Below are 26,198 nucleotides of genomic sequence, written 5' to 3'. Positions count from 1 at the left end.
CGTGGTACAACCCTGTGCATAAGGAAGTTTATTTGCTGTACATGTGACGGAAACATCTGAACTAAAATTAAATGCAAACAATTACATAAATTGTCGTTATCTTCAAACCCAACACAACCAATGCATTAGAACTCAAAGTGTGCGTGCAAGAAAAAATGAGAAATCTTTTACTACTGTTCGTGTCCGAAATACGTATAATGCATAACATGCTTTCCGTTCAAATGCTTGTAAACAAGAATATTGCATTTTATTGTTACATCGTCACAAATACCCCCCACTAACTTTTCTGTAACCAACTTGCACCAGAAACATATGCTTAAACATGGCCATATGCTTCTGCCTATACATATTGGTACGCTTATATGTAGTTCCTCCTCAACTGGTAACTTTTCCTTCGAAAGTGTGACGCAACAATGGAAAAGAGAGCAATACAATATGGGTAGGGTTGGAGAAGAGCAAAGTTTCATTCGTGGGGAGGGGTGGGGGAAAGCAAAATTTGATTTGAAATGCGCGAGAGTGAGAAGGACACTTGTCTTCTCAGAGTTTGTCAGCGACTTCGGGAAATAAAATTTGTAGAACAGTTTAGCGACGTTTTTACTCGTAAGACAACGTGCAAAGTAGAATTCATAGCAGTTGCTTGTTAATATGAGTCATCATATGGCTTTTCTGCGCGGAGGACTGGGTGAAACGTTTTCCGCAGTACTTGCATTCAAATGGCTTTTCACCTGTGTGGATCCTTTCATGAGAAGAAAGGTTCCCGGATTGAGCGAATTGTTTCGAACAGAACCGGCATTGGAAAGGTTTCTCGCCAGTATGAATCCGCATATGAACCTAAAAATAGGAAAAACATTAATTTACGGCACCGAGTATATTCTGTCATGAACAAATCCGTTGGCAAGTGTGTGAGAGGTTCCTTGATTTTCTAAGTAGTTGAACCAAGCAGAAACAATCGTCCAGTACCAAGTGCGGGAAAATGTCAACCGTGCCAGCCACAGAAGGCATGCTCTGTCTAGGGCAAGTGTAAGTTCTAAAATAAACATTTACCTTTAAAGTGCCTGATCTGGAAAAAGTTTTTGAGCAGAGAGTGCACTGGAACCGAACGAGCACCTTTCCAGCCATCTTTGATGTGTTGGCGACAGCTTGATTCTGAGAAAGGTAACCAAGCCTTACCATGCTCGGAAAAGGAGTAGACTTGGGATTCGTCACGGCCCGAGCGGAGGCTTGGGGAGAGTCTGGTTTCTCCCTCTTCACCCGAACTGAGGAAGTGCCCGGATCAGCAGTTGCAATAGGGACGTCAAAGACTACCTTATCTTTATCCGCTGGATTGTGTTTACTTGTATGGTTTGCTTGTTTAAAGGCAATTCTGAGGAAAGTGAAATTGTTATGACAACGCGATGCTTAAACTGACTAATGGCATTAAGTTACATTTACTAAAATTAAATTGGGTTATAAAGGAACTGCTTTAAGAGCAAATGAGAAGAGAAAACTCACCGTTCTGTTTTAGGTTTAAAGAAGAGTCCATTGTAGCAATAAAAAGGCAAATTTCCCGTGACACTGCCCTCTGTTATGTTGTAAGGTTGTATTATCATCAACTCCGGTGGCAAGTGTCCATACAAGAATCGTGTGGTGTCACACGGGTAGAAGATTGGACGATTCACTTTGGATTCCAAATATGAACAATCCATGCTAGGGGCTGAACACAAAACGAGACGCATAGGTTAGTAAAGGGAAGAGGCCTCGGTTCTATCTTAACACCAGCATATGAAAATGTATTATTTACACCAAAATGAAGCATTACGCTCCTTATTCGTGTCGAGTAAAATTTTCTTCGTTTTCGGAATCGTGGTTTGCAAAACAATTTTGATTTTATGTGATTTCTCATTATGTTTTTGTTCTAGATCATTTCAACAGATCCCCATGTGATCAGCATTCCACACACACACACACACACGTTCAGATTACAAAGTCCCCTTGAGGCTTTTACGCCGCGATGACGATGAAGATGTTGAGTTTTGACCAAGTGATGGTCATACAATTTAGAGGCACGCCATTCATGTCAGTGACGAAAGGTCATAGATTCGATTCTAGCTTCTCAGCTGGGGGAACACCGAATTTTTATTTTCCGAGTACGTGCTTGTGACTTTAACTAAAATGTTAATTTTCCATTTTTAAAACGGGCAAAAAAAATCTTGGATTATTAGGGCATTTCTTTACATACCTCGTCTCTTTGTTGGTGGTCGAAATCCAACCTTGCGATTCATCTCTACAAATTAAAAGAAGAGCGTTGTTTTTTTCAACTGTGCGAGCTGAATGGAACGTCAGAATTAATATCTTACAAAGCGAACTTCCTTATTCCCTAAAAAACAGCAAGAATGGGAAATACAGGCTGATTTGAAAAGCCAATGAGAGGAAAGCGGCATAGTTTGATGAGATTTGAAAGTTCTTTTTATTGAATTGCTACTAGCCTGAAAGACTTTTGCCGAAAAAAACAGCTTTAAGACGATCACGTACAACTCTGTATAATGTATTAAGGGGAGTGATGTGTGTTGTTGCTATGGTAATTCTAAAACAACAGAGGGCAGTCAGCTGGTTTGTTATTTGTCTCTCTGGTAACAATGACGTTACTAGTAAATAATTAGGGCCGCCCAGTTGACCTTGGTACCATTTTGATGTCATCTCTCTAAATATTGCTATTATTATCATATTTTATCATCATTATCATCATTATTATTATTATTTCCAAAGTTGTTATTCATATGAAGTATCATTTTTACTCGTATCATTATCATTAACGGGGTCTAGGGATTTCTTAATCTGTCGTTGTGAAGTGTGCTTGGTTCTTGCTTTCTATATTTAGATTCAATCATTGATGATAACCTGATTGTTTTCGCTCGCTCGCACAGCACGTCAGTTTCTTAAAATAAAAAAGGTGCGACTTCTGCACTTCAACACAAACTCAACTGTAAACTACTGACACTCCAGAAGACGAGCGCCATTGACACCCAACGCTACTATCGACTAAGGTGCTCAGTACCACAGCCACCGGCACCCTACAAATTAAAGTTCCTATTCACGAAATTAACACTACAAACGAACCGAACAGAACGACCTAACTTTAACAACGGATCGAAAAGGACCAATCCCGACCGACTTACGCATATTGACTCTTACAACCAATAATATTACGGCAAAACTGACTAATCAGTTTGTACGAACCGAAATTAGAACATTCGGTTGACGACAACTATTCACTTGATGATGACTTCCGCTCAGGTTGTTGAAACGTCAGTCACCACTACCAACACCAGTCCTTCTCAGGACTACACTCATCGGACGATCAGATTACACTATCACATGTTAACCTCAGGTACCACGTGAAGAAAACCATGCACTGAAAAAATAAATAAATAAAAGAACCTTACTTTACCATAGGTATTTTATTTTTACCATACATAAATCTTCACACCTTAGCTGTATTTATATCTCAAACACTTGGTGCTTTCTAGATTTTATTATTTTAGCCGATTGCAATGAGACCAGCTGTGAAATGTCATGGTAACTAAACCATACCGTATGAATCGCAATTGAATAGTTTCCGCGTTGCTATAGCAATAGCATAACAAGACTAAACGTTACGCACTTTTCCATTTCCATGGCTACTGTTTATAAATTCCTTGAGATGTATTTTACCCTTTAGTTGAGTATAAATATTCGCTTAGCTTTAATTCCTCCCGAAGAGGGCTGGCTGAGACTAGTATGTGAGACCATTTTTTTTACCTGACGATTTCTGAAGAAATGGACGTGAGAGAATCGACGGAAGAGGTAATCTTCAGTGCCTTAGGTCTTATGTTTTGTCGGTTAAAATCTTGAATATTTTCCAGCATGTTCCTAAAAGAAAACTAAATCTAGAAGAAATATATTTTTTTATTTATTTTCTAATTGTGTAAAGGATTCAAATCAATTTGTGGAAGCAACCGTCGAGGACATATCGAACACGTGCAGTACACTTTCTGGGAGGAGTTACTTGGTTGATCCCCTAACCACTGCTGCTATTGATTCCTGTCAGAATTTTTGGTCGACAAATTCAACCACTTCGCAGAAGCCTCTAAATACGACACGCCGACATTTCAGTGAAAATGACAGGTAGGACACTGAGATGTGATAATCATTAGAGACCATGATCAAAGCTTGAACACACCTACGAGAACGTAGTGAAACAACAAATCTTATGAGCAACAGAACGCCCCTGCACGTGCATCTTAAGATTTTATACATTTCCGTGCTAATAATATACATAGAAAATTACTCAGTTCTGATTGGTTAAGATAAAAGCAGTTTTCAGGTAATTCAATGCAGAAGAGGGTTAATTCAGTGCAAAGAAGTAACAAATCAGACATTTTGATTGGTCAATCAAAGAAACTCACTGATAGCCAATCAAATGCGAGCTTGGATGTGGCAACATTGGATACGCAGAACGCACGGTTTGAATAAATTATTTTTGCACTTGATGCGCACTCTTTGCTTCTGCATAATTATAATAAGCTATCTAGTATTTTTTCATGTATACTATTAATACGTAATCACATTATTTCCTCGTGCAATATGGAATAAATAAGCACTTGAAAATTTTTTCAAAGACCACAAATTGCACTCGCCTTGCGGGCTTGTGCAATGTTGTTGGTCTTTGAAAAAAATTGCTTGTGCTTATTTATTCCAAATTGCACTCGAAATCGTGTGATTACCTATACAAACAAAAACATGGGAATAATGCAATGGTGAGTCCGCTCACATTCCTACCCGCTCTGGTCCAGGTTCTGGACCTGATGTCACGTGTAAGTTAAGATGGTTCTCGTTGCTCCTCCGGTTTTCCGCCCCCCACAAAAACTAACATTCGAAATTAAAGTTCGACCTGGAAACAGAGGACAAGAGAAGCTGCTTCGTGGAATGCCCACTGCAAAATTTTCTTCCCGTTCCCAAATTATGTGTAGTGAAACTGAGACGGAAAAATATTCTCGTTCTACATGAAACTAAATTTTAAACCTGCCTTCACTTGTTATGGCTAGGCAAAGAGTAGCCTCGTTTGGGAAGTTGACGCGTCAAACCTTTCGCAGAATTCATAACGTGAATGTCGATTACAGTTTGAACGAGTCATTCCTGAACCCCGCCTTCGTAAACGATCAAATTCCCTTTTGATCTCTGGCATCTTAAAGACAGTATCCTCATTATGTTGTATTAACAGATATGCTCAACATCAATATCACCATGGCAGACTTGAAGAGATAAATGACTGTTATGACCCCTCGTCGTGCAGTCGGCGACCGAAACGGGAAAGTGTAGTAAGATTTCCAAATAAGGATCCGATGATTTCACACGAGACAGCTATTGTCTGTTCAGTGATGACGCAGCAACATAAAGAAAAAGATACGTACATGCCTAAAGATTTTGAATCAAAGAAGACACAAAAACAACGAATGCAGTGTCCTGTGTGTTTGAAAACATACGCCAGGCCAGGAACGCTAAAGGTAACATTCCTAACCTTTAATTTTCGTGAATGATCAAGAGAGAATTTCTCCGTACAATATCAGTTTAATATCAAGCAGACAGGTGATGAGAAAATACATCAAATATCAATTTTTAGATTGTTAGGTGATCCAATACCCAATTCTGTAAACTCACATCATGAGAATTGTATGACAGACAGTAAGGAGAATTACTAAGGTCATCTTGGGAGTAAAGGGTTAAATTTGTAATAATCATGGATTGCTAAAGTGAGTTCAATCTTAAGAATGGATATTTTAAAATTTTATCAAATGATTTTAATTTATCTACTTTCTTCTCATGGCGTCCATGATAAAGCTATAATAAAGCCTTAGAAGTGTTCAGAAAAAATTTGATTTTATTTCTGTCATCAAGTGTCGAATGTGTTTATTGTTTAGATTCACTTACGGGTTCACAACGGTGAAAAGCCATATAAATGCCCACAATGCTCCAAGGCCTTCACTCAATCCGGGAACCTTGCAGTACACATGCGCATTCACACCGGAGAAAAGCCTTTCGCCTGCAGTGAGTGTGGTCGGCGGTTTACTCAAAAGTCAAGTAGAAACAATCATATGAAACTTCATGAGAGGAGTCGTGCAATAAAGATGAGTTTGTCTGTGATAGATATGGCTCGGACGAAAACATTTATACATAAAGGAGGGGAGTAAGTCGGTTTTAAATCCTAAGGAGCAAAATGTGTTGATTAATCAGAAGAGGAGAGGTTAAGCTAATGTTGCTTCAGATCACACATAAGGTACTTCTGTACCTTGGCTCCTCTTTAAAAGACGCTTTGTAAAACAGCACAATAAAATACATGGAAAACATTCTCTCCTATGTATCAGTTACAACAGGATCATCTGATATGTAGGCTCTCGTCGACTTAGATTAGACGATGTACTGTAAGATTGGACAGAATCATGATTAATTTTATCACATTTGTAAAAATTTGCACAAATTACATATGTCGCATATTTAAAGGTACGGTCGACACTTTTTTTTTTTTGATGTCTTTACCTCAGATTCGTAGGACATACAAATATATACGTACACGTTACGGTACTAATGACAGATGTTAAGATCGATATGATTATAATTTAAGAGTACAACAATTTGTTTTATAACAATTGCACATATAGCTCATAATTTCCAGCAATAAACTGTTGGCAAGCTTCGCATTTTTTATTTCCCTTATCATCGGAAAGGCCAGCGGGAGCGTTATAGTTAAAATGTAGCACTGGTTGGTGTATTATTTAAGAAGATATGAAACTTAGAATGACAAATTTCAGGACAAGATGGTTGATTGATAACCATTGTAGTAATATCCATTGATATTAAAATGATAAAGACATGGAAGTATGAAAACTGATGACAACGGTTTGAAAGATGGTTACTCTATTTACAACACATACATGTCATGAATTTTATCTTCCACACGTCCTAACTGGCTGTTTTTATACCAGAGGAGGACCCAATATCCTTATAGAAAGATAATGTATCTCTCGCGCTCTGCGTCTAGTGTGAAGACAGGACGATGGACAAGATGAACTAGAAGAGAACAGCACACGGGGAGGGTAAAATTTAAGATGACGCCTCGTTAAAAACTGCAAAACAGACTGGCGGTTCTCCTGTTTAAGAAAAGCTGAAGAGGAGTTATCAAAGCGTGCATGCAAAAAAAGAGGGAGGAAATGGTAAAGAAACGTTTTCTTAGAGAGATGAACTTCGAAAGCGAAGCCTCAGAACCCGCTCTTATGTCAACAATCGTTTTCCTCGTCTGCCAGGGGGAAGGCAAAATACTTGAGGTTGTTTCTGTTCAGAGCCGATTTCTCAGTCCAAGTTACTCTTACATCTGCCATGTAGTTTTCTTTGGCGTACAGCCGCTGGCCATTTTATAACACGGTCTCATTTTTAACGTACCTCGTCTGTTGCTCGTCTTGAGACACAGCGGCATCACATGTCCTGACGTATTATCTTTCTTGAGGTGAATTTAATATGCAGTACGAAGGATAATTTGTCTCGATGCGTTATGTGTCTTGTGCCCGTCATAATACAAATGACGCATAACCAGATGTTTGCCTAAGTTCGGTCAGACGGATGATGTGTCTTCGGCATGAATACGTCCATTTGCGTTTTTAGACGCATGACACTTTTTAAGAGTGACTTACTATAAAGGACTGCTCGAATAGAGCGGAAATTAGCGGTCAACCCTTTCTTCTCATCAAATTAAGGACGTAAAATTTATGCTCTTATTATTCAAGAAAAAAAGGGGTGAAATCGTGCGGCTCTCTCTCAAATTTACAGAACAAAAATATGAAGTATTTTCCCACTAACGCAAGAACGTGAAAAAGCAAAGGTACGATAGAAACTTAGAACGAATCGTTGAACAATGGGGAAAATATTTTAAAAGCAACAAGGAATGTGAAGTCTGAATCGAGAAAACAATTATGAAAAACGCTCTGAGACACAGCAAGCTGTGAAAGCGTTCAACAAAATCTCCAATCTTTGATCAACGGATGTGAATATCAAAAATAAATCGTAAGTGTTTTTCAGCCATTTTGGTAAGAATTTATATGATTTTTCAGTGCAAATAGCAACAAGTCATGGATGCCGCAGTACTGCTGGTTGATTTGCCTTCGTTACTACTTGTTATTTTTTGAGTCGTTTGCGTTATCTTGACGTTATTATCTTTATTTTGATTTTTGTTCTTATTTTTTATTGAGTCCCTTGCGTCTTACCTCACTGTCGGTGTTACTTTGTAGTCTGGGCAAGCTTTTTTTCACGTGCGACGAATGCCGTTTCCTGATTGGCCATGATGTCGGGGCTGAGTAAGATTCCTTATTCACATGTTTGTTCACGTTTTCAGAAAATTGAATCAACCAATGAAAAAGCTTGTCATAAAAATGTTATATCATCTGTTGGAATCACGAGGCAGGGTCACTGCGTCAGCCAATGAGATCTCAGCCTTATTGCAAAATGTGTCTTATTCTGACCTCAGTTCTTCGCTGTTCTGCACGCAATGATTCTCACCGTGTAAATTACCTCTGGGTTGTTTGTTCATTTCAGTATCATTCCCGCTCCTGATTACCACAAGATATGGAGGAATATCAAGGTATTGCAGCGTTTGATATGTATTTCTGTTTAAGGCATAATGCATCCAACTCGTTTTTTAAGTTTAAATCAAACCTTATTTACGGGATCAATATTGAAAAAACGTTATTCGGCTCTCTCTTTTCTTCCACAGTTTGGTAAATTCCTTCGGTCATGCACGAAACAAAATCAGATCGCTGTTGTTGAGTGTGGAAATAAAATAACTGTAAAGAAGGATTTTTATCTTGAATCAGCTAAGATCGTTAGCTTGTTTGGTAGCGCACCTATGGTTTGTTAGAGTGGACCGTCTTTTATCCAAATTCAAAAAGCCCTCAGCCAACAATTTGATTTGAAAAAGAATGCCAAGTAGCGAAATAAATGCGAAAGCATTGACATTAATTTGATTAGAAGTTCGGTCGTCGCTGTAATCCGGTGTCCGCGCCAATAGTCTAGAAGGCTTTTGCCCTCCAAAAAAGAAAAAACATGAAGCGGACCATTCGCATAGCGTGTTCATCAGTATTTAAAATCAGTGTCACATTTAGATAACCTTACTTCTTTTTTATCGGGAATCCAAAGGTCTGAGGTTCGATTCCTCATGGGGACACAGAATTTTTAATTTGTCCCACGCTCGTGACAAGACGAAAAACAACTTTGTCTATTTCTTTACCGAGCTCAAAACTTGCCATCTCTCTTATTCTTCTCTTCTATCAATTAGCAGTTAATGATTGCAAAATCCTGTATCTCTACTGCCCAAGCATCTTGCATATCGACTGTCCCAGCAGACTGTTTCGTAATCTCTAGTTCTTTTACGTTTTAGTGAACTCCATGTGCTACTGAGTATCACCTGGGAATCCGTTAGATTCCTAAGGGTTTCACCCTTTCCATTGCACCGTTCATGCGTTCTTTGGCTTTTTACTTTTAACCCGAGCAGTGTTTTGATATCTTGAAATTACTGAGGGCCCCCAAAAACGACTAGGGAGGGCGAGGTGGGTCCATGAAGAACCCAAAGTTATGTAATGCAAAGATGGAGATGGTAAATTTCTCGTTAGTTATATTTGATTCATATTTTAGGGAGTGATTCGTCCTACATCAAAACCACGTCACTGGATCAAATTCCATTCCACGCTTTTTATTACGTGCCTATGGCACACAGGTGAGTCAAGTCTTATGTTGGGTTTTCACGCGATGAATTCAAAATTTGACAAATATTTTTCAGCTTAAAAATGGCTTGCAGTATGGAAGTAACAGGGAAAGCATATCACATTTAAAGCGATTTTCCTAGATTTTCCCAAAATAAAGGGATTTAAAACCATCCAGTTTCATATCTAAATTTTTGCGAATTTCCTCTGGTCGTATTTAATCGGATCCTTCGTCATATTGATAAACGTTACAGAAGATAGCCAAGTTTTAGTAAACTTGGGAACATGGGACTGAAGGCATTTTGAGTCGCATGGAAGTAATTATGAAGCTGCTTTTAAGACATTCATTGAAACTTACCCGGCGAGCCCCATATTAAGTGCACACCAAGCGGAAAGTGGATGATGCCAGTGAGAGCTGCGTAGGTGTTTTTTTAAATTTCCTTGAATAAAATTACCCAAGGAAAGTAAAACGTGGTCATGCTAACTTTTTAGTTTAATTTTGTTTTTCAGTCCTTGTAAGTTTGTTCACGTGGCTCATGAAACATCTACCAACTCTGGCCTAACTGGCCAGGTCGTCAGTTCCCCCCCGGCGAAAGGAAATCTCGCTCCTAGACCCTCCGTCATCCAATTCGTTGATGAAAACCAACAGGTGGATACTCGGCCAAAGTGCCCTGTTTGCAACCACAAATTTTCCAGGCTCGGATCCTTACGGGTGAATTGTTTATTTGATTTTAGACTAACTTCAAACTTTGATTTAATAACCATCATTATCATTATTAGTTGTAACATTATCGTTTTCACTCGCCTTTTCTCATCTTCGTTTCCGTCTATCCTCTCTTTTTCACTCTCATTTTCATAAGTCGTTGTTCTTTTACCATTTTCCATTTCAATCACAATCTGTTACTGACGACCTTGACCTAATTAATTTTTTTGTCAGGTTCACATGCGAATTCACTCAGGTGAAAAGCCCTATCGGTGTCAGTTTTGCCCCAAGGCCTTCGCTCAATCAGGAAACCTCTCCGCGCATGTGCGGATTCACACAGGAGACAAACCTTACAAGTGCAGTTACTGTGATAAACGTTTTACCCAGTCGTCCGCTCAAAAAAATCACGTGATGATGCACTTAAGGAGAATGGTAAGCTACCGTCAGGCTGGTGTCAACTACATGCTGAATTGAGATAAAGGCATTTGAATAACTTATGATAAGGTCGTTCACCATTTGCCGAAATTCTCATATACATTATGGGCGTAGCACTGGGGTAACCTGGGATGCCTGTGCAACAAAGTGGGTTTAATTGGAAAACGGTGTATGGAGGTTCCGTCTGAGATTTTTTACGTTTCCTTTTTCCTCAAGTGATGACTGAGCGTTTTCTTTTCGTCCTAGAAAAATGAGATGGAAACACATAAACAACGGAGGCAAATGCCAAATTATCGGTGGATTCCCTATGTCTCTGAAAACATTTTTTCCAATTTGTAATATTTTGAATATAGAAAGTTCCCATGAAAATATGTTTCTTATCAGAATGATTGGAGTGATTTCATTTGACTGCTTCTATCAGAATCACCATCTGGTTTGCTTGTTAATTCAGATTGGTAAGTTTATTAGTTTTGAAAAAAAGTAGTCCTGATTTTCAATAAAGCAGAAGCCTGTAGAATTCTGATATTTGCTGCCATTTGAGGTCATTTTGCAGGTGTTGTTTTTAAAACTCTGAGATGCATGAATGTGTGAAAATCATAATGCGTTTGAAAATTAGATTCAGGTTGTGGTGTGTCTGTTCAGTAAATGATCACAGATGACGCCAAGATTTGGTAAGAACAGAAAAGTGACGCACAAGGCACATTTTGTTATTTATGACGATAGAGCAAAATGCTGTCAATGGTGACGTCATCTATTTATCTGTTTACCAATACCTCGTAAGTAAGAACCAATCAGAATTGGCATATCATTCAGTGTAAGATCTAAACTCTTTCTAGTTATTTTTCGTGTAATTCGTATTCATTTATTTGGTTCTCTATATTTTTTCATACCTCCTCGTTAGTGTTTTTTGTTAAGTTTGTTAGCGTTTTTCTTCGTAGGTTACACCTTTTCGGTTGTTTCTCATACCGCACGTTATTTCGCAGTCCTCTTATATTTAAAGCCAGTTTCTTTTCCAAATAATCACTTTTCGAGTCAGTTTACCTCAAGCGCTGATATTCTCTTAGTTTACCTATAGTCGCGCTTGGCGCTGTTCTCTATTTTAGAGGGCAATTTTGCATTTATACTGGATGTTATCAATGTACGTATTTTTTTTACGTTTGTATTCACTTGCTGTTTACAGTTTGTGTATCTTAAATAGTAAACTTAATTCTTAATTTTTTATAGTTTAAACCTGCCGCTACAGATCAGTATTAAGTAATCATAAAGAGATCAGAATAAGAAATGGAGATATTCTCTACGTAACAGGTGTTATAATAACATATAGACCGACAAAGCAGTCTAAAGTGAGATAATTTTATCTTTTAGATAATTGTAAATAAACGAGTTTAGAAACTTAGTATAGCTCGTGGTTGTTCCAAGTTACCAAAAGGCTCATTAACGAGCTCCTATTCTTTTAATACTCATGAGCTTCAATCTCTATGAAAAGGAAGAGTTTTGGGTCAAATTAAAACGCGTAATAAAAAGCATGTATTGCTGTGTACTGTGTGAAAGTGTCAAAGATTCAGCACTTCTGTGGGCCGAGAAAGTCCCCTCTGAGCATTGAGACGAGAATTTTTCCAATGAGCTAAGAACTCATTTAAGCTTGTGGTTCTTCTAAGTTACCAAAAGCACGTTAAAAAATTTTTTATTGTTTCAATATTCATGGCTCTATATCTCTGTGAAAAGGAGGAGTCCTGCGATAATTCAATGTGCGTTAGAAAGAGTGTGATTAGATGTGCATTGTGGAGGAGTGTCGAGGTTGCAGCTCTTTTATTGGTCGAGAAAATCCTCTCTGAATATTGAAACAATAGAGTTTTGTTAATGAGTTTTAAAACTTGGTTTTGCTCGTAGTTCTTCCAAGTTACCAAAAGCTCATTAACGAATTTCTATTGTTTCAATATTCATGGCTTCTTATTTCTGTGAAAAGGAAAAGGTGTGAGATAATTTAGAGTGTGTTAGAAAGAGCGTGATTAGATGTGCATTGTGCAGGAGTGTCGAGGTTGCAGCTCTTTTATTGGCCGAGAAAATCCTCTCTGAATATTGAAACAATATAATTTTGTTAATGAGTTTGAAAACTTGATTTTGCTAGTTGTTCTTCCAAGTTACCAAAAGCTCATTAACGAATTTCTATTGTTTCAATATTCATGGCTTTTTATCTCTGTGAAATGGAAAAGTTCTGAGATAATTTAGAGTGTGTTAGAAAGAGCGTGATTAGATGTGCATTGTGCAGGAGTGTCGAGGTTCCAGCTCTTTAATTGGCCGAAAAAATCCTCTCTGAATTTTGAAACAATAGAATTTTGTTAATGAGACTTTAAACTCAGTTTAGCTTGTAGCTCCTCCAAGTTGCCAAAAGCTCATTAACGAATTTCTATTGTTTCAATATTCATGGATTTTTATCACTGTGAAAAGGAGGAATTCTGGGATAATTTAAAGTGTGTTAGAAAGAGCGTGATAAGATGTGCATTGTGCAGGAGTGTCGAGGTTGTAGCTCTTTCATTGGCCGAGAAAATCCTCTCTGAATATTGAAACAAAAGAGTTTTGTTAATGAGTTTGAAAACTTGATTTTGCTAGTAGTTCTTCCAAGTTACCAAAAGCTCATTAACGAGTTTCTATTGTTTCAATATTCATGGCTTTTTACCCTTGTGAAATAGAAAAGTTCTGAAATAATTTAAAGTGTGTTAGAAAGAGCGTGATTAGATGTGCATTGTGCAGGAGTGTCGAGGTTGCAGCTCTTTCATTTGCCGAAAAAATTCCCTTTGAATACTGAAACAAAAGAATTTTGTTAATGAGTTAGAAAACTTGGTTTTGCTCGTAGCTCCTCCAAGTTGCCAAAAGCTCATTAACGAATTTCTATTGTTTCAATATTCATGGCTCTATATCTCTGTGAAAATGAGGAGTTCTGGGATAATTTAAAGTGCGTTAGAAAAAGCGTGATAAGATGTGCATTGTGCAGGAGTGTCGAGGTTGTAGCTCTTTCATTGGCCGAGAAAATCCTCTCTGAATATTGAAACAAAAGAGTTTTGTTAATGAGTGTGAAAACTTGATTTTGCTAGTAGTTCTTCCAAGTTACCAAAAGCTCATTAACGAGTTTCTATTGTTTCAATATTCATGGCTTTTTACCCTTGTTAAATAGAAAAGTTCTGAGATAATTTAAAGTGTGTTAGTAAGAGCGTGATTAGATGTGCATTGTGCAGGAGTGTCGAGGTTGCAGCTCTTTCATTTGCCGAAAAAATCCCCTTTGAATACTGAAACAAAAGAATTTTGTTAATGAGTTAAAACATGGTTTTGCTCGTAGCTCTTCCAATTTACCATAAGCTCATTAACGAATTTCTATTGTTTCAATATTCATGGCGCCATATCTCTGTGAAAATGAGGAGTTCTGGGATAATTCAAAGTGTGCTAGAAAGAGCGTGATTAGATGTGCATTGTGCAGGCGTCGAGATTCCAGCTCTTTTACTGGCTGAGAAAATCCTCTCTGAATATTGAAACAATAGAATTTTGTTAATGAGTTTGAAAACTTGGTTTTGCTCGTTGTTCTTCCTAGTTACCAAAAGCTTGTGAACGAATTTATATTGTTTCAATATTCATGGCATTATATCTTTGTGAAAAGGAGGAGTTTTGTGATAATTTATAGGGCGTTAGAAAGAGCGTGATTAGATGTGCATCTTGCAAGAGTGTCGAGGTTGCAGCTCTTTCGTTGGCCGAGAAAGTCCTCTCTGAATATTGAAACAATGGAATTTTGTTAATGAGTTTGAAAACTTGATTTTGCTCGTGGTTGTTCCAAGTTACTAAAAGCTCATTAACGAATTTATATTGTTTCAATATTCATGGCTCTTTATCTCTGTGAAAAGGAGGAGTCCTGGGACAAATTATAGGCCGTTGAAAAGAGCGTGTTGAGCTGTATATCGTGCGGAAGTGTTAAGGTTGCAGCTCTTTTATTGACCAAGAAAATCCCCTCTGAATATTGAAACAATAGAATTTTGTTAATGAGTTTGAAAACTTGGTTTAGCTCGTGGTTGTTCTAAGTTACCAAAAGTTCATTAACGAATTTGTTTTGTTTCAATATTCATGGCTACATATCTCTGTGAAAAGGAGGAGTTTTGGGATAATTTATAGTGCGTTGAAAAGATCGTGTTAAGCGGCGTATTGTGCAGAAGTGTCAAGGTTGCAGCTCTTTTATGGGCCGAGAAAATCCTCTCTGAATATTGAAACAATAGAATTTTGTTAACGAGTTTGAAAACTTGGTTCAGCTCGTGGTTCTTCCAAGTTAACAAAAGCTTATTAACGAGTTTCTATTGTTTCAGTATTTACGCGTTTATATCTATGTGAAAAGGAGGAGTCTTGGGTCAAACTATCGCGTGTAATAAGGTACGTGATTAGCAGTATATTGGGTGAAAGTGTGAAAGTTACAGCTCTTTTCTGAGCTTAGAAAATCCCCTCTGAATTTTGTTAATAGGTTTGAAAACTCGATTCAGCTCGTGGTTGTTACAAGTTACCCAAACCTCGTTTACGAATTTCTATTGTTTCAATAACCATGGTCTATATCTTTGTGGAAAGGAAAAGTTTTGGGATAATTTCTGTGGAAGTGTCAAGTTGCAGCTCTTTTATCGGCCGAGAAAATCCTCTTTGAATATCGAAACAAAAGAATTTTGCTAATGAGTTAGGATCGTGGTTTTTCCAAGTTATTAAAAGATCACTGATGATTTTCTATTGTTTCGTTTCTCATAGGTTTACATCTTTGTGAAAAGGATGAATTCTTGGTCAATCTATATTGCGTTAGGAAGAGCTTAATTAGGTTTGTGTCGTGCAAACATTAGCTGGTGACGTCGTTCACTTGCTCATTAACCATTTGTTGTTATGATTAAGGAGACTATTAATGTGTGTTACACAGAGCGTGATGACGTAACTTGTGCTTAAGTTTTCAAATATTGAGTTTATTACAAATAACAACAAATCTACAAAAATATAATTATCATCAATCATCATGCGCGTTAAATAAATAAATAAAACATTAGTATGAAAAAATCTATTTTGCAATCGAGGTAGGGGACTTAAAATTTGTACGCTCTATTTGTTTCTCTACTAAAAAAAGCCCGGAGTCCTTTTACACGGGACTCTGATTATCACTTCAATTATAAAAATACCGCAGTAAACAATTGTTTTTTTCTACAGTGAGGTGCTTAACCCTTTACCTCCCAAATCAAATTTGTAATTCTCCTCACTGTCAACCATACAATTCTTATAATGTTAGTTCAGAGAATTCAGTATGGGATCAACTAATTAACCCCAAATTGATGTTTTTCGTTATTCTCATCACTTATCTGATTGATATTGTATTGATGTTGTGAGGAAAAATTCCGTCTTGGTCACCCATGGGAGTCAAAAGGTTAACTATAAATATAGAACACTGACATGTTTCATTGCAATAAATACTGTTTGATGCGATTTCTATTAAGCTGACTTACATCGACTTTTGTTTCAAGATCACTAACAGTTTCTTGATCAATATAAAAGACTGCTAAAAAAACTACAAGCGCTGACTGTTCAAAGCGTTTAGTTCCTTAGTTTTCTTCCTGATCTCGTCCTCCAGGTAATCGACTTTCTTCAAAAGGTTGTTCTTATGTAGTTCAGCATTTGTCAGCTGTTGAATGACAGCTGCCAATCTGTCCTCAGCTACGTTGTTATCCCCCTCCATTTGATTGACAGTGTTGTTTAGTTCCGACTCCGTTTTCATAACCTGAGCCAGTTCAGCATTCAGACTGTCTACTTTTCCTTCAAGATTGTTTACTTGCCGTTGAAGAAGTTCTTTTGGAGATTTTAGTCCGGTTTTGACACCAAGAGGTCGGGACTTTGGTCTTGAAGTAAAATAAAGGAAGAGGTTGTTAAAACAGTAATCTTGATTGTCACAGCTTTTTTTTCACTGAGTCTTAAACACGACATTCCTCACGAATTGAAGCATTAGACGCCATTCTTTAATTTTTTGTTTTGTTTTTGTTGACGGTTTTTGTAAAACGATACATGGAAACGAAAACCTACACTTTTTCCATTCTCCTCAAAGTACACAAAGCCCCGAAGTACTGTATAAACTCACCTTTGCTCGTCTCCAGTCTTCTCTCCTCTAAGTTCTTTCAGCCTCGTCATGGCGAATTCTTCTTTCTTTGACGATGGCGCATGCCCAGATGAGAGGTACTCCTTCAGTTTGGCGCGGGTCAAGAAAGCGTTTTTACGCGCCAGACGTTCTGTTATACCCTGAGGGAAAATTGAAAGCAAGTCGTTATTGACGAAATAAAACATTAATAAAAAGACTTGTCAGACTAAGCTGGCAATACCCTTAAAGAAACAGTAATCGTCTTTTCACAGCCTACCTGCACAGAGAAGTCTGCATCGACTAGGCTCGACACTTTAATGTCCACCAGTTCTCCCACCACATTCACTCGCTCGGTCATTGATCTCGCAGGCTTAAATGCCGTTTCCAGGGGATTGGGGCTAGACACAGTTCCCGCCAGGCCCTGCGCGGTCGGGGTATTGCGAGACCGTGCAAAGAACAGATCTTGACAACAAACACGGAAGGCCTGAGAATTGAAAGAAAATGATAACTAAACTTGTCACAAGAATGACACTACTAAGAAAGCAGGCAAAGAGTCGATATGAATTGAAGACAAACGTTCATTTGCGAGGAACAATCTATGCCACAATCCGCATGTTTATGAGTAGTGAAATTACAGCTTATAACTGACAAGTGGTTGACTGTGGTTTGTTTGGAAGATCATCTCTAGTTGTTGCTTTCACAAGAACCTTAGCACCTTGCAGAATTCCAGGAGGAATTCTTATACCTTTTTTTAGTGTCAACATGGTAATTGGAGGTGACTGGATAAATAAATACCATATATTTATCATATGTTTTCTTAACAAGTTTCATACAAGGTCTGATAGCGTTCCAATCATCTTGAACTCAATCATCGAAGTGTTATATTCAGTCACAGTGTGTGAGTACAAAAACAAAAGATTGTGCATGTTCGACTTTTTTGGCTGGGTTAACACCCAGTCACACTTACGAACTGCACTGTCAGAAGAACGAAGAAGTACCTTATAGAATTCCCTGAGGAAGAGTGGGTTCTGATCATCAACAAGATCTTCAATCTTGATGTGCGCCAAACAGTGCATGATCACAACCAGGAAATCACCGACCGACTCCATCCGCTCCTGTCGCACGAACAACACCCGCCGCGCATGCTCATAGAAGAAGGAGTTTCTGAAGGCATTCCGTTCGTAGTTATTTTGGGGCAAATTGGATGCGAGCAGTAAAGTAACTTCAGGTGCTTCCATGGCTTTGCGTAACATCTGTGTTATGAAGACTCCAAAGCGATACACCACAAAGTTGGCAGGACTGAGGTCATTAATATCCACTGGGACCAGATCGCCCCGACAAAGCCACTGCGCGTCTTTAATGTCGATATATGGTCGGCCGCCTTTAGCTCCGGCCACTCCTCCCTCACCGATGTTATTTTTCAGCATATTTTCAATTTCGTTGACGCTGTCGAATATTGGTGAACCAATCAGCATCGAAACCCAGTCTTGCTCTGAAACTCCCGCGGGCAGTCCAGCGGTTATAACAGGCTGACCATCTGCTGATGACGTCAGCAAACTTTCTGTGGCGGTAAGGTCTTCTGCAATTAGGAAAGACAAAGGAACGAGATAGAATAAATAAAATAATTCAGACTGGTTTGAGCTAAGTCCCTCCAAAATATTTTTATTAAAGTTGTGCGTATGTAATTGGTGTGTGGTAGCTGACGTTTCATTATGTCGAAGTCAATCTCGATCAGTCACCTCGTCTTGATGAAGAGTCTCAGCCGCACGGGTTACGAAAAAACAGCACTTAAAAGCCGCACTACAGAATTGTAGGTTACCTGTGCCTCTCACTGACACCGATTCATTTTGACATCTGACAATGTCACATTACTAAATATTACCTGTGCTTCTCTGTCGTGTCTCTGAGGGTGCCGAGGGTGTAGTTGGGGTGCTTGCCTTCAGCCGCTCCGCCTCTTGTTTCTGTAACGCGGTCATTTCTTCTCTCTCTTTCTGTTCAGCAGCTTCTGTTTCAATCTTGGCAGAGGCTTTAATCTTCTGCATCTCTGCATCTTTCTTCTTCTTACGCCTGGCCTCAAGTTTCTCACGCAACGCAGCTTTCGTTCTCTCTTGTTCTTTTCTAAGGTTTTCTTCAAATTTAGCCATGTTGGCCTCGTGTTCTTTCATTAGTTTCTGAATAACAAATTGCAGTAAATTCAATCGCCAGAAAAGTGTAAAAAAAAAAAAAAAACGCAAAAAAAGGTGGTTGATAGGAAGGTGTTACCTAAGAATGTTGTTAAGGGGAGGGGGGGGGCAGGTAGATAGATAGTTAGAAAGAGGAGGGGGAAGGGGGGGATAGTTAAGGACGGTCTCTTTCCTCTTACCTCTTTCTGTTCCTCGGTCATTCCTCGTTGAGCCATGGCCAGTTGTTTTTTAGCTTCATTCTCCTGTGCTGCCTTTGCTCTCTTAGCGGTACGCTCGGCCTCCCGCTCTGCTAGCCTCAGTTCCTCTCGTTCTCGCTCTTTCTCCAACTCAGTTTCAAGACGCCTGAAGGATTATTACAAAGACAACATCACTTTCATATTTCTTAGTCATTCCACAAGTTCTGTAATTGGAATTAACCTTGCACACTGAAACAAATTCATACATTCATTTGACGACTCAAATATTACAAATAAATTACTTTATTTCTTCGTCCATCTTTCTCTTCTGTTCTTCACTCTGTTGTTGTCTTTCTGCCTTTATCTTGTTGATTTTCTCAGCCATTTCAAACATAGTTTGTTCTCGGTATTCTTTGGCTGCCTGTGAGGCGCGTTCAGCTTCTTCATTGTAGTTGTTGATGAGTTCCTAAAAAAACAGTCATCTTTCAGTTTACTTGTTACAAAATACTTCTGTTACGTCCTCACAGAAAATTGTTGTTTAACATAACATCTGAATTCCTGGATGACAGTATAGCCCATAATGTTCATTAAGAACCACCTGGTGATTCAAGATAAGACGCAACTGTAAAACAAGTCACAGGACACCTACTCTGACATGTTTTTATTAGTTTGACAAGTTACAAGAAACGATGACGCACCTCTTCGGTGGATAGCTCACTCATTGTGCCCGCGAGCTCTAGCAGTTGTCTCTCTCTAAGTTCCAGTCTAGCATGCGCATGTTTCACCTCAAGAGAAGGCAACGTGTCCAGTTCGGCCTGTGCGACTTTCTCTTGCGTCTCTTTGTCAAACTGTGCCAATTGTTTCTGCAGAAAGAGTAGAAATAAGAAATTGAAATACAAATATTAAAAATAATGCTTGATTAACTAATCGATGACGATATTTCGCCCAATGTGCAAATCTCGAGAACTTAGAAAGGTCCGTAAATGACTGTCTGTTCCACTAATTAAATGAAAATAAATACTTTATTCTTGAAAATATTTTAGCTGAGTTATTTTAATTCACACATTTCATAGATGAAACGTTTTGGAATAAACATATGTATCGACTAATATAGTACTTAAGATTCTCAGCAAAATCAAACCGCACTTTTACCTTTTGTTTTAATTTCAACTCAGCTTTCAACTGGGAAATTTCAGCTGTACTCATTGAGTTCGACTTGGCAATCAACTCCATGAATTCCTGAAAGTAGAACCATAAAATAAAGTATTCAAGAAAATGTTATAACAAAATAAACAAACTCTTTTATCGAATTAAACAGGATTCTTTCGAGAGGTTACCGAGCCTAAAGAGGTTCAACGAGAAGGTTTTCTGTGCCAAATAAGTACCACCACTATTTTGAACCATGTTACCTTCTCTTGCTCTGCTATCAGTTCTTCTCTCTCTGCCTGGCGAGTTTCGGCCATGCGAGCCCGCGCTTCTGCCTTGGCAGCGTCGATCTCTCTATTAAATTGATCTTCAAGTTGCACTCTTTCTTGTATGTGCCTCTGTTGCAATACTTGGAATATCGTGTTTCCAGCCCTTTCACTGTCCAGGTTTTGAACCGTATTCACCAGTGCTGTCTTCTGGGCCTCGCGAATCTAGAGAAAGTAGACGATTATGCAGTCATACAAGAGTAAGAGCAATGGGTGCGACCCGTTCTGTTTGGTCCGTTTGCGCGCAGTCTCCAGTAACATAATTACTTGGTTTGTCCTTAATTTTTGAACAACAAGTCCGATTCGTGTAACTGCTAAAGAAAAGTCTGCCAGCTCGCAACATGTTTATCAAACTAACGGATATAGTGCTGCGCGGTTTTCTCCAAGTTGTGACCATAACAATAAAATATTTGTATTTTCCTCCATTGTTTACCTTGTCGTCTTGAACTTTTTGCCTTTCACTTTGCTGGTTCATCAGTGTCTTGGCCATCTCAGCTTGGTGCTTTTGTTCCAGAGCAGCAGCTTTGCGTCTCTTCCGCTCGGCAATCTTGTCACCGAGTGAGTTCATCTGTCGCTGTTTCTCCACGTCCATGCTGCGTGACAACATCTCCAGCTCTCGCTTGTGTTGCTCCAGTAACATATCAGCCTGATCCTTAGACAGTTCGTTACGCTTTTGTGACATCTCTTTCTCAAAAGTCTCCTTCTTAGCTTCAATAAGCTGTAAAAAAGAGATTAGCATAGAATATATTTAAACAATTAAACTACTTTTTCCACCACACAAGCAAAGCTCAAGATAAATATAAAGAATAATGTTGAATTAAAATTACAAAAACGTCGTCAACTGATTCCCTCTCACCCTTTGACTCCAAGAAAAGAAAAGGGTGGATGGATTGATTAAGATATTGTCTACCTTCTGCTTCTGTTCTTCAATCTGATCTGCGACTTGTTTCCCAGCATCCTGTTGAGCAGCTCGCAGGTCTTTCTCCAGGTTGATCAACTCCTCAGCCTGCTTTATTTCCAGCGCAGTTTGTTCTTCAATCTGTTTCTCAGAAAGATTCTCAAGCTCATGACTCAGGTCGTCAGCTATTTGAGCCTCTGCTTCTTCCAGCACTTGTACAGCGGCATCGTCCCCGAGCAATTCAGCCTAAAGAGAAAGAAGTTCAGTCAAAGAAAACTCCCCCTGAATATTTTAATAAAAAAAAATCAGCAAGTGGGATAAGGGAGCACGTTTTACAAAAGCTGTATTTTCGCCTTGCGTTTTCCGTGGCTAGCTATTTTGTTTAAAGTTACTTTGCCAATTCTTGAATTTCCAAGCACTGACATTTTTGAATGGATTCATATTAAAAGCAACGACGCATGTCCGTCTGGTGTACGCTTGCTGTTTCACTGTAATAACAGGGGAGAGACTGCTTCTTCCTAATTGTAAAACTCCAGAAAACGAAGTTCGAAAATATATAATAAAGAAACTTCTGAAACATCACTCTGATTACCTGTTTCTTGCTCATTTCTTTCAGCTCTTTCTTCATAGCAGCTTCCTTGTTTATTTCTTCCTTCTGTCGCCTCCTTGCAGCAAGTTTAGCGGCCAGAACAGCCCGACTGTGCCTCTGTGCATCGTTGTATCGCTCTTTCATTTCTTCAGCCTCTGCCATGTACCTCTCTACTATTTGTTGTTGTTGTTCTTCAGACATTTTAGTTCCCTTCAATAGGTTTAGCACAACCTTAAGATTAAAACGATAAATCGACAAATCAGATGAGTAAGTGACATATTCAACGTTATATTTAACTGCATTAAAAGCAAAGCGAGCCAGTTCACGTAAAATGGGCGACAGCTGGAAGGAATGAACGGGAAAAAAGGGGACAGACACAAGTGAGAGCGCAAATCGGTACGTAATCGAGGCATTCAAAAAGTTCAAACCTGTTTTCTTTTCTTTTCTTCTTGTTCAGCTTCCACCTCAGCCACCACAACAATCAGGGCGCCTTGTTCTCTCAGTACGTCAGCGTTCTCTCGTTTCTGCAAGGCGTCTAGGATCTCTGCTTCCTCAGGGGACCCGGGTGCAACATGTTTCAGCTCTTCTTTAAGTTCCTCCTCAGTCTTCTTAGAGCGTTTGCGATCCTTTCTTTCTTTCATCTTTTCTTTCATGTTGACTCTCCTGGAAGCAGCTCGCGAGTGAAGCTGGCGTAAAAAAAAAATTAAAGACGTTAGTTTTCTTTTCAGTTGCAATTCAAGTAGAGGCGTAATTTACGAGGTGGTTGAAAAACTGCTCATCCTAGCAGTGTTCACAGTATACATCACGTTCGATTACCCAGTCTGTGGCAGAGTTCACCGCGAGTCTGAATCGTGAAGCTTCCGTCAGGTATATGGAGGAGGGGAAGAGGGTGTGTCGATCCCGATGGGGTTTCGACTTCCCTTGGTTTGTCTATAATCTCGTAACAAACGAATAATCATATATATGGTTTCCTAGACTTGGAACTCCAATTTCTTACCTCTCGCACTTCTTCAAAAGCTTCCTTGATCTCTTCTGGAGCAAGTGATAAATTCATGGACTTCACTCGTGCCTCCATCTCTTTATCAAATTCTGCTCGTCTGCCAGACTCCATCTCTTCTCGTTCACGTTCACTTTCTTGTTCGTAGGCAAGCGCTAGTTCAGCCAATAGCTTCTCTTGCTGTTGGGCCAATAAGATCAGATCTCTCTCCAGTTCATCCTCATCCGGGAGATCAAGATCTATGACGTCACTGACTCCTGCAATGCGAGCTTCTTCCTTATGACGACTACGAGACAAAAAGGGAAGATTTTACGAATTTCAAAGGAAGTTGATTTATTTACCGGACAAGAACATTATGGAGGCGATATTGAAGGTAACTGTTCTGAACCGCTGAGGACTAGCTATGGATGGTGTTGAAATGTTTAAGTACATCCGACGCTTTGTGCTCCACACACAAATGAGCAAACAATGGAAGCAAAAATAAACCATAATCACGATAACAGATTTATTAACAACAGACCCACAAAGTACTAGCCGACCTTAACCATTGCATGACAATGACAATGAACATGATAATCTAGTCGCTAAAGCTATGATTAAGTTGTCATTGATGGAACACTAACAAATGAAAAAAAAAATGATTGTAATACATACTTGTAAAGCTCTTTCTTGCGTCGTACTCGCTCTTCTTTCAAGAGTTTTCTAACGTCCCTCAGTTTTCTTTGTTTTTGTTGCTCGATATCTTCCTGAACTTTACTCATTTTTTCTGAGTATTCCTGGACGAGAGCTTCTTTTTCTTCTTCGCTCTGAGCTCGACGTAATTTTTCCCTCAACTCTCCCTGAAATTGGTCAAAAACAATCACGTTCAAGTCCTGAACAGGTCATTTCATAAAATACCAGTCTTAAGTTTGGCGTTTTTTTAATGCGTATTGAGCCAGCGCGAGGCGGGCACGCAGTTTTCCGCGCCTTCCTCAGTCGTGTGACCCGCTCTTCACGCTCTTCGCTCACATGACTGACTCGCCTACTCTGCAGAGTATGTAAGATTCTAGTTTAAACCAACCGCTCTCTATGTATAAAATAATAAATATTTTATCATTGTTACTTTTTAGTAACACCTGCTACTACAAATATCTATTCAGCGATATAGTACTACAACGACCTTTTACCTGTAACTCAGTCACTGCCTTGCCTTTCTTCTCTTCATATGAAGATATAACCTCAGAGATGATTTTGATTTCGTTCGAGCGGAGTTCATTCTCTAACTGTGCGCATTCCAAAGTGTGTTTTTCCATCAAATTCTTACTGATTTCCTTTCTCTTTGCTTCTGTCAAGCCACCTGATGCGGCGATCTCCGCGATATTCACCGCCTCGCTGCTGTATATTTGTCCCATTTGATCAACTTCTACTGTTGACAGAATTTCAGCTGTGGAGAAGACAGCGCTCGACTGACGCTGGAGGCCTGGGGTTGAAGTCATAGCAGCAGCTTTTTGAGTTTGTTCGGAAGCGACACCGTGCTGGCTTATAAACACAGCTGGGGCTGAGGGAAAAGAAAGAAACATACAACAAAAATGAAAACATGTTCAATAATGAGCTTAAATGACGAATCAAAACAAAATTTTGTTAGAAGTCAAAAGTACAGATCATAGGTAACTAACACCGCTGACAAACAAGACTGGGAATTACAACTTGGATAATACATATGGATTGTAAAATTCTTTTGTTCAGCAACTGGTAAGAGTAGTAATTTGCAAACATACCAACGCTAGTGCCTCGTTCTTTAACGGCACTTGGACTGACGACGTCAAATTTAGCGCCGCCACCGAGCACAGAATACCCGCCTCCGACAACTTGACCAGCGGAGTTCATCAACACTGGCATGCCCTCCTGTAAAAGGCGAATGAGGCGCTGGAGAAGAGGCAACAGCTCCCGATTAGCTTCGGGTAACGGAAGATCATCTCCGTATATCCCCAGCAGTGAGACCTCGTATTCACCAGCGATGATTGCTCCTCCCGTCAGCACAAGCTGAGGTGTGAAATAAGTACAAGTTGAAAATCGCCAAGTTAAAATGAGATAATTGTCGATTGATATAGTTTTAGGAAAAAAAACCAACAAAATCAAACAGCACGAGTTACCTTGGCCTCCAAAGCAGAAATCTCGGCCTTGTTCCTGACGTATTCTAGTCCCGAGTGCTGCTCGTCTAGCTGTTCTGTGCGGCTCTGGAGCTGATCTTGTAGTTCGCCTCGTAACCTGGCCTTTGCTTGCTGGAAGCGGTCAGTGACAGCAGCCTCGGCCTCAGGATTTAGTGCACCCTGAAAAAGGAAAAACGTTAAAGACATAGAGTTAAATCCGATGAAGAATTGAGGAGAGAGGAGAAAAGAGAGGAATAACATGACATGAGATGAGATGAACCAGAGTAAAATACATAGATTTATTAGTCTGAGGTGAGATGTCAGTTTTGAATTCCCTTAAAGCAGTTCTGATTTCATTTATGAAATTTAAGATTTTCCGTACCTGGAGTTCTTCCATTCTGTTGTTGTATTTTGTCTCTTCGGTTCGCAGTTTATCAAAAAAGCGGGTGATTGAATCAGCAAAGCGAATGTGAGCATTATTGTGTCCTTCTTCCTTTTCTCTCTCCGAAGCGTCAAACATTGTCAGCACAGCCACCACATCTGGTGGCAATACAGCGGCATGATCCACTGAAGCTTCGCTTCGTCGCTGCACTTCACGATGCGCCGCATCAGCTAAGGACACGGTTTCTAAGGGAACAAAATAAACAATCTTAGCTTCTTGATGACACCTGTTTTCGAGCGATTGTTTCAACACGATAATCATTAAAAACAATTCCACGATTTATTTT

At 39.2% G+C, this 26,198-nt stretch overlaps 4 protein-coding genes and 1 long non-coding RNA gene across 7 annotated transcripts in view; 3 read left to right on the top strand and 2 right to left on the bottom strand.

Annotated features, from left to right (window-relative positions):
* Positions 1-5: 5 nt before the first annotated feature.
* On the bottom strand, positions 6-2,386 carry LOC113686265 (uncharacterized). Its single transcript, XM_027203867.2, has 4 exons — positions 2,219-2,386; positions 1,492-1,693; positions 1,045-1,363; positions 6-831 (listed from the first exon to the last, which is right to left on the bottom strand). The coding sequence occupies exons 1-4, from the start codon at positions 2,259-2,261 to the stop codon at positions 625-627; spliced, it is 771 nt and encodes a 256-aa protein (XP_027059668.2). The 5' UTR covers positions 2,262-2,386; the 3' UTR covers positions 6-624.
* A 298-nt stretch (positions 2,387-2,684) lies between these two features.
* LOC149043316 (uncharacterized) lies at positions 2,685-6,904 on the top strand. The gene is made up of 3 exons (XM_089209424.1): positions 2,685-4,143; positions 5,240-5,522; positions 5,937-6,904. The coding sequence occupies exons 2-3, from the start codon at positions 5,361-5,363 to the stop codon at positions 6,204-6,206; spliced, it is 432 nt and encodes a 143-aa protein (XP_089065550.1). The 5' UTR covers positions 2,685-4,143; positions 5,240-5,360; the 3' UTR covers positions 6,207-6,904.
* Positions 6,905-7,251: 347 nt separating this feature from the next.
* On the top strand, positions 7,252-11,387 carry LOC113686342 (uncharacterized). Of its 2 annotated transcripts, XM_089209423.1 has the most exons (6): positions 7,252-7,337; positions 8,599-8,644; positions 9,694-9,775; positions 10,272-10,473; positions 10,699-10,896; positions 11,146-11,387. In XM_089209423.1, exons 2-6 carry the CDS (start codon positions 8,629-8,631, stop codon positions 11,236-11,238), a joined length of 591 nt encoding a protein of 196 aa, XP_089065549.1. In that variant the 5' UTR covers positions 7,252-7,337; positions 8,599-8,628; the 3' UTR covers positions 11,239-11,387. The 2 variants fall into 2 exon arrangements, with proteins under 2 accessions (XP_089065549.1, XP_089065548.1); XM_089209422.1 differs by lacking the exon at positions 7,252-7,337 and having other exon boundaries at positions 8,491-8,644.
* A 3,653-nt stretch (positions 11,388-15,040) lies between these two features.
* On the top strand, positions 15,041-15,917 carry LOC149043315 (uncharacterized). The gene is made up of 2 exons (XR_016187676.1): positions 15,041-15,306; positions 15,667-15,917. It is a non-coding gene; the product is annotated as an uncharacterized LOC149043315 (long non-coding RNA).
* LOC113686306 (uncharacterized) overlaps positions 15,852-26,198 on the bottom strand; it is a 47,805-nt gene continuing 37,458 nt past the window's right edge. For both annotated transcript variants that reach the window (XM_089209415.1, XM_089209416.1), the window contains 20 exons: positions 25,853-26,097; positions 25,474-25,650; positions 25,099-25,363; positions 24,508-24,878; positions 23,996-24,180; positions 23,342-23,627; positions 22,773-23,030; positions 22,348-22,575; positions 21,768-22,001; positions 21,291-21,575; positions 20,795-21,022; positions 20,538-20,624; positions 20,084-20,248; positions 19,688-19,851; positions 19,389-19,551; positions 18,909-19,197; positions 18,025-18,605; positions 17,304-17,510; positions 17,030-17,187; positions 15,852-16,793 (listed from right to left, as the gene is read on the bottom strand). In XM_089209415.1, coding sequence (XP_089065541.1) covers positions 16,466-16,793; positions 17,030-17,187; positions 17,304-17,510; positions 18,025-18,605; positions 18,909-19,197; positions 19,389-19,551; positions 19,688-19,851; positions 20,084-20,248; positions 20,538-20,624; positions 20,795-21,022; positions 21,291-21,575; positions 21,768-22,001; positions 22,348-22,575; positions 22,773-23,030; positions 23,342-23,627; positions 23,996-24,180; positions 24,508-24,878; positions 25,099-25,363; positions 25,474-25,650; positions 25,853-26,097 — 4,904 coding nt within the window. In that variant the 3' untranslated portion in view covers positions 15,852-16,465. The remainder of the gene's footprint in view (positions 16,794-17,029; positions 17,188-17,303; positions 17,511-18,024; positions 18,606-18,908; positions 19,198-19,388; positions 19,552-19,687; positions 19,852-20,083; positions 20,249-20,537; positions 20,625-20,794; positions 21,023-21,290; positions 21,576-21,767; positions 22,002-22,347; positions 22,576-22,772; positions 23,031-23,341; positions 23,628-23,995; positions 24,181-24,507; positions 24,879-25,098; positions 25,364-25,473; positions 25,651-25,852; positions 26,098-26,198) is intronic.

Source organism: Pocillopora damicornis, chromosome 6 (assembly GCF_964200805.1).
Source record: "Pocillopora damicornis chromosome 6, jaPocDami1.2, whole genome shotgun sequence".
NCBI lineage: Eukaryota > Metazoa > Cnidaria > Anthozoa > Scleractinia > Pocilloporidae > Pocillopora > Pocillopora damicornis.
Note: the sequence above shows the minus strand (reverse complement) of the source record. Positions and strands in the feature narration are given on the sequence as shown.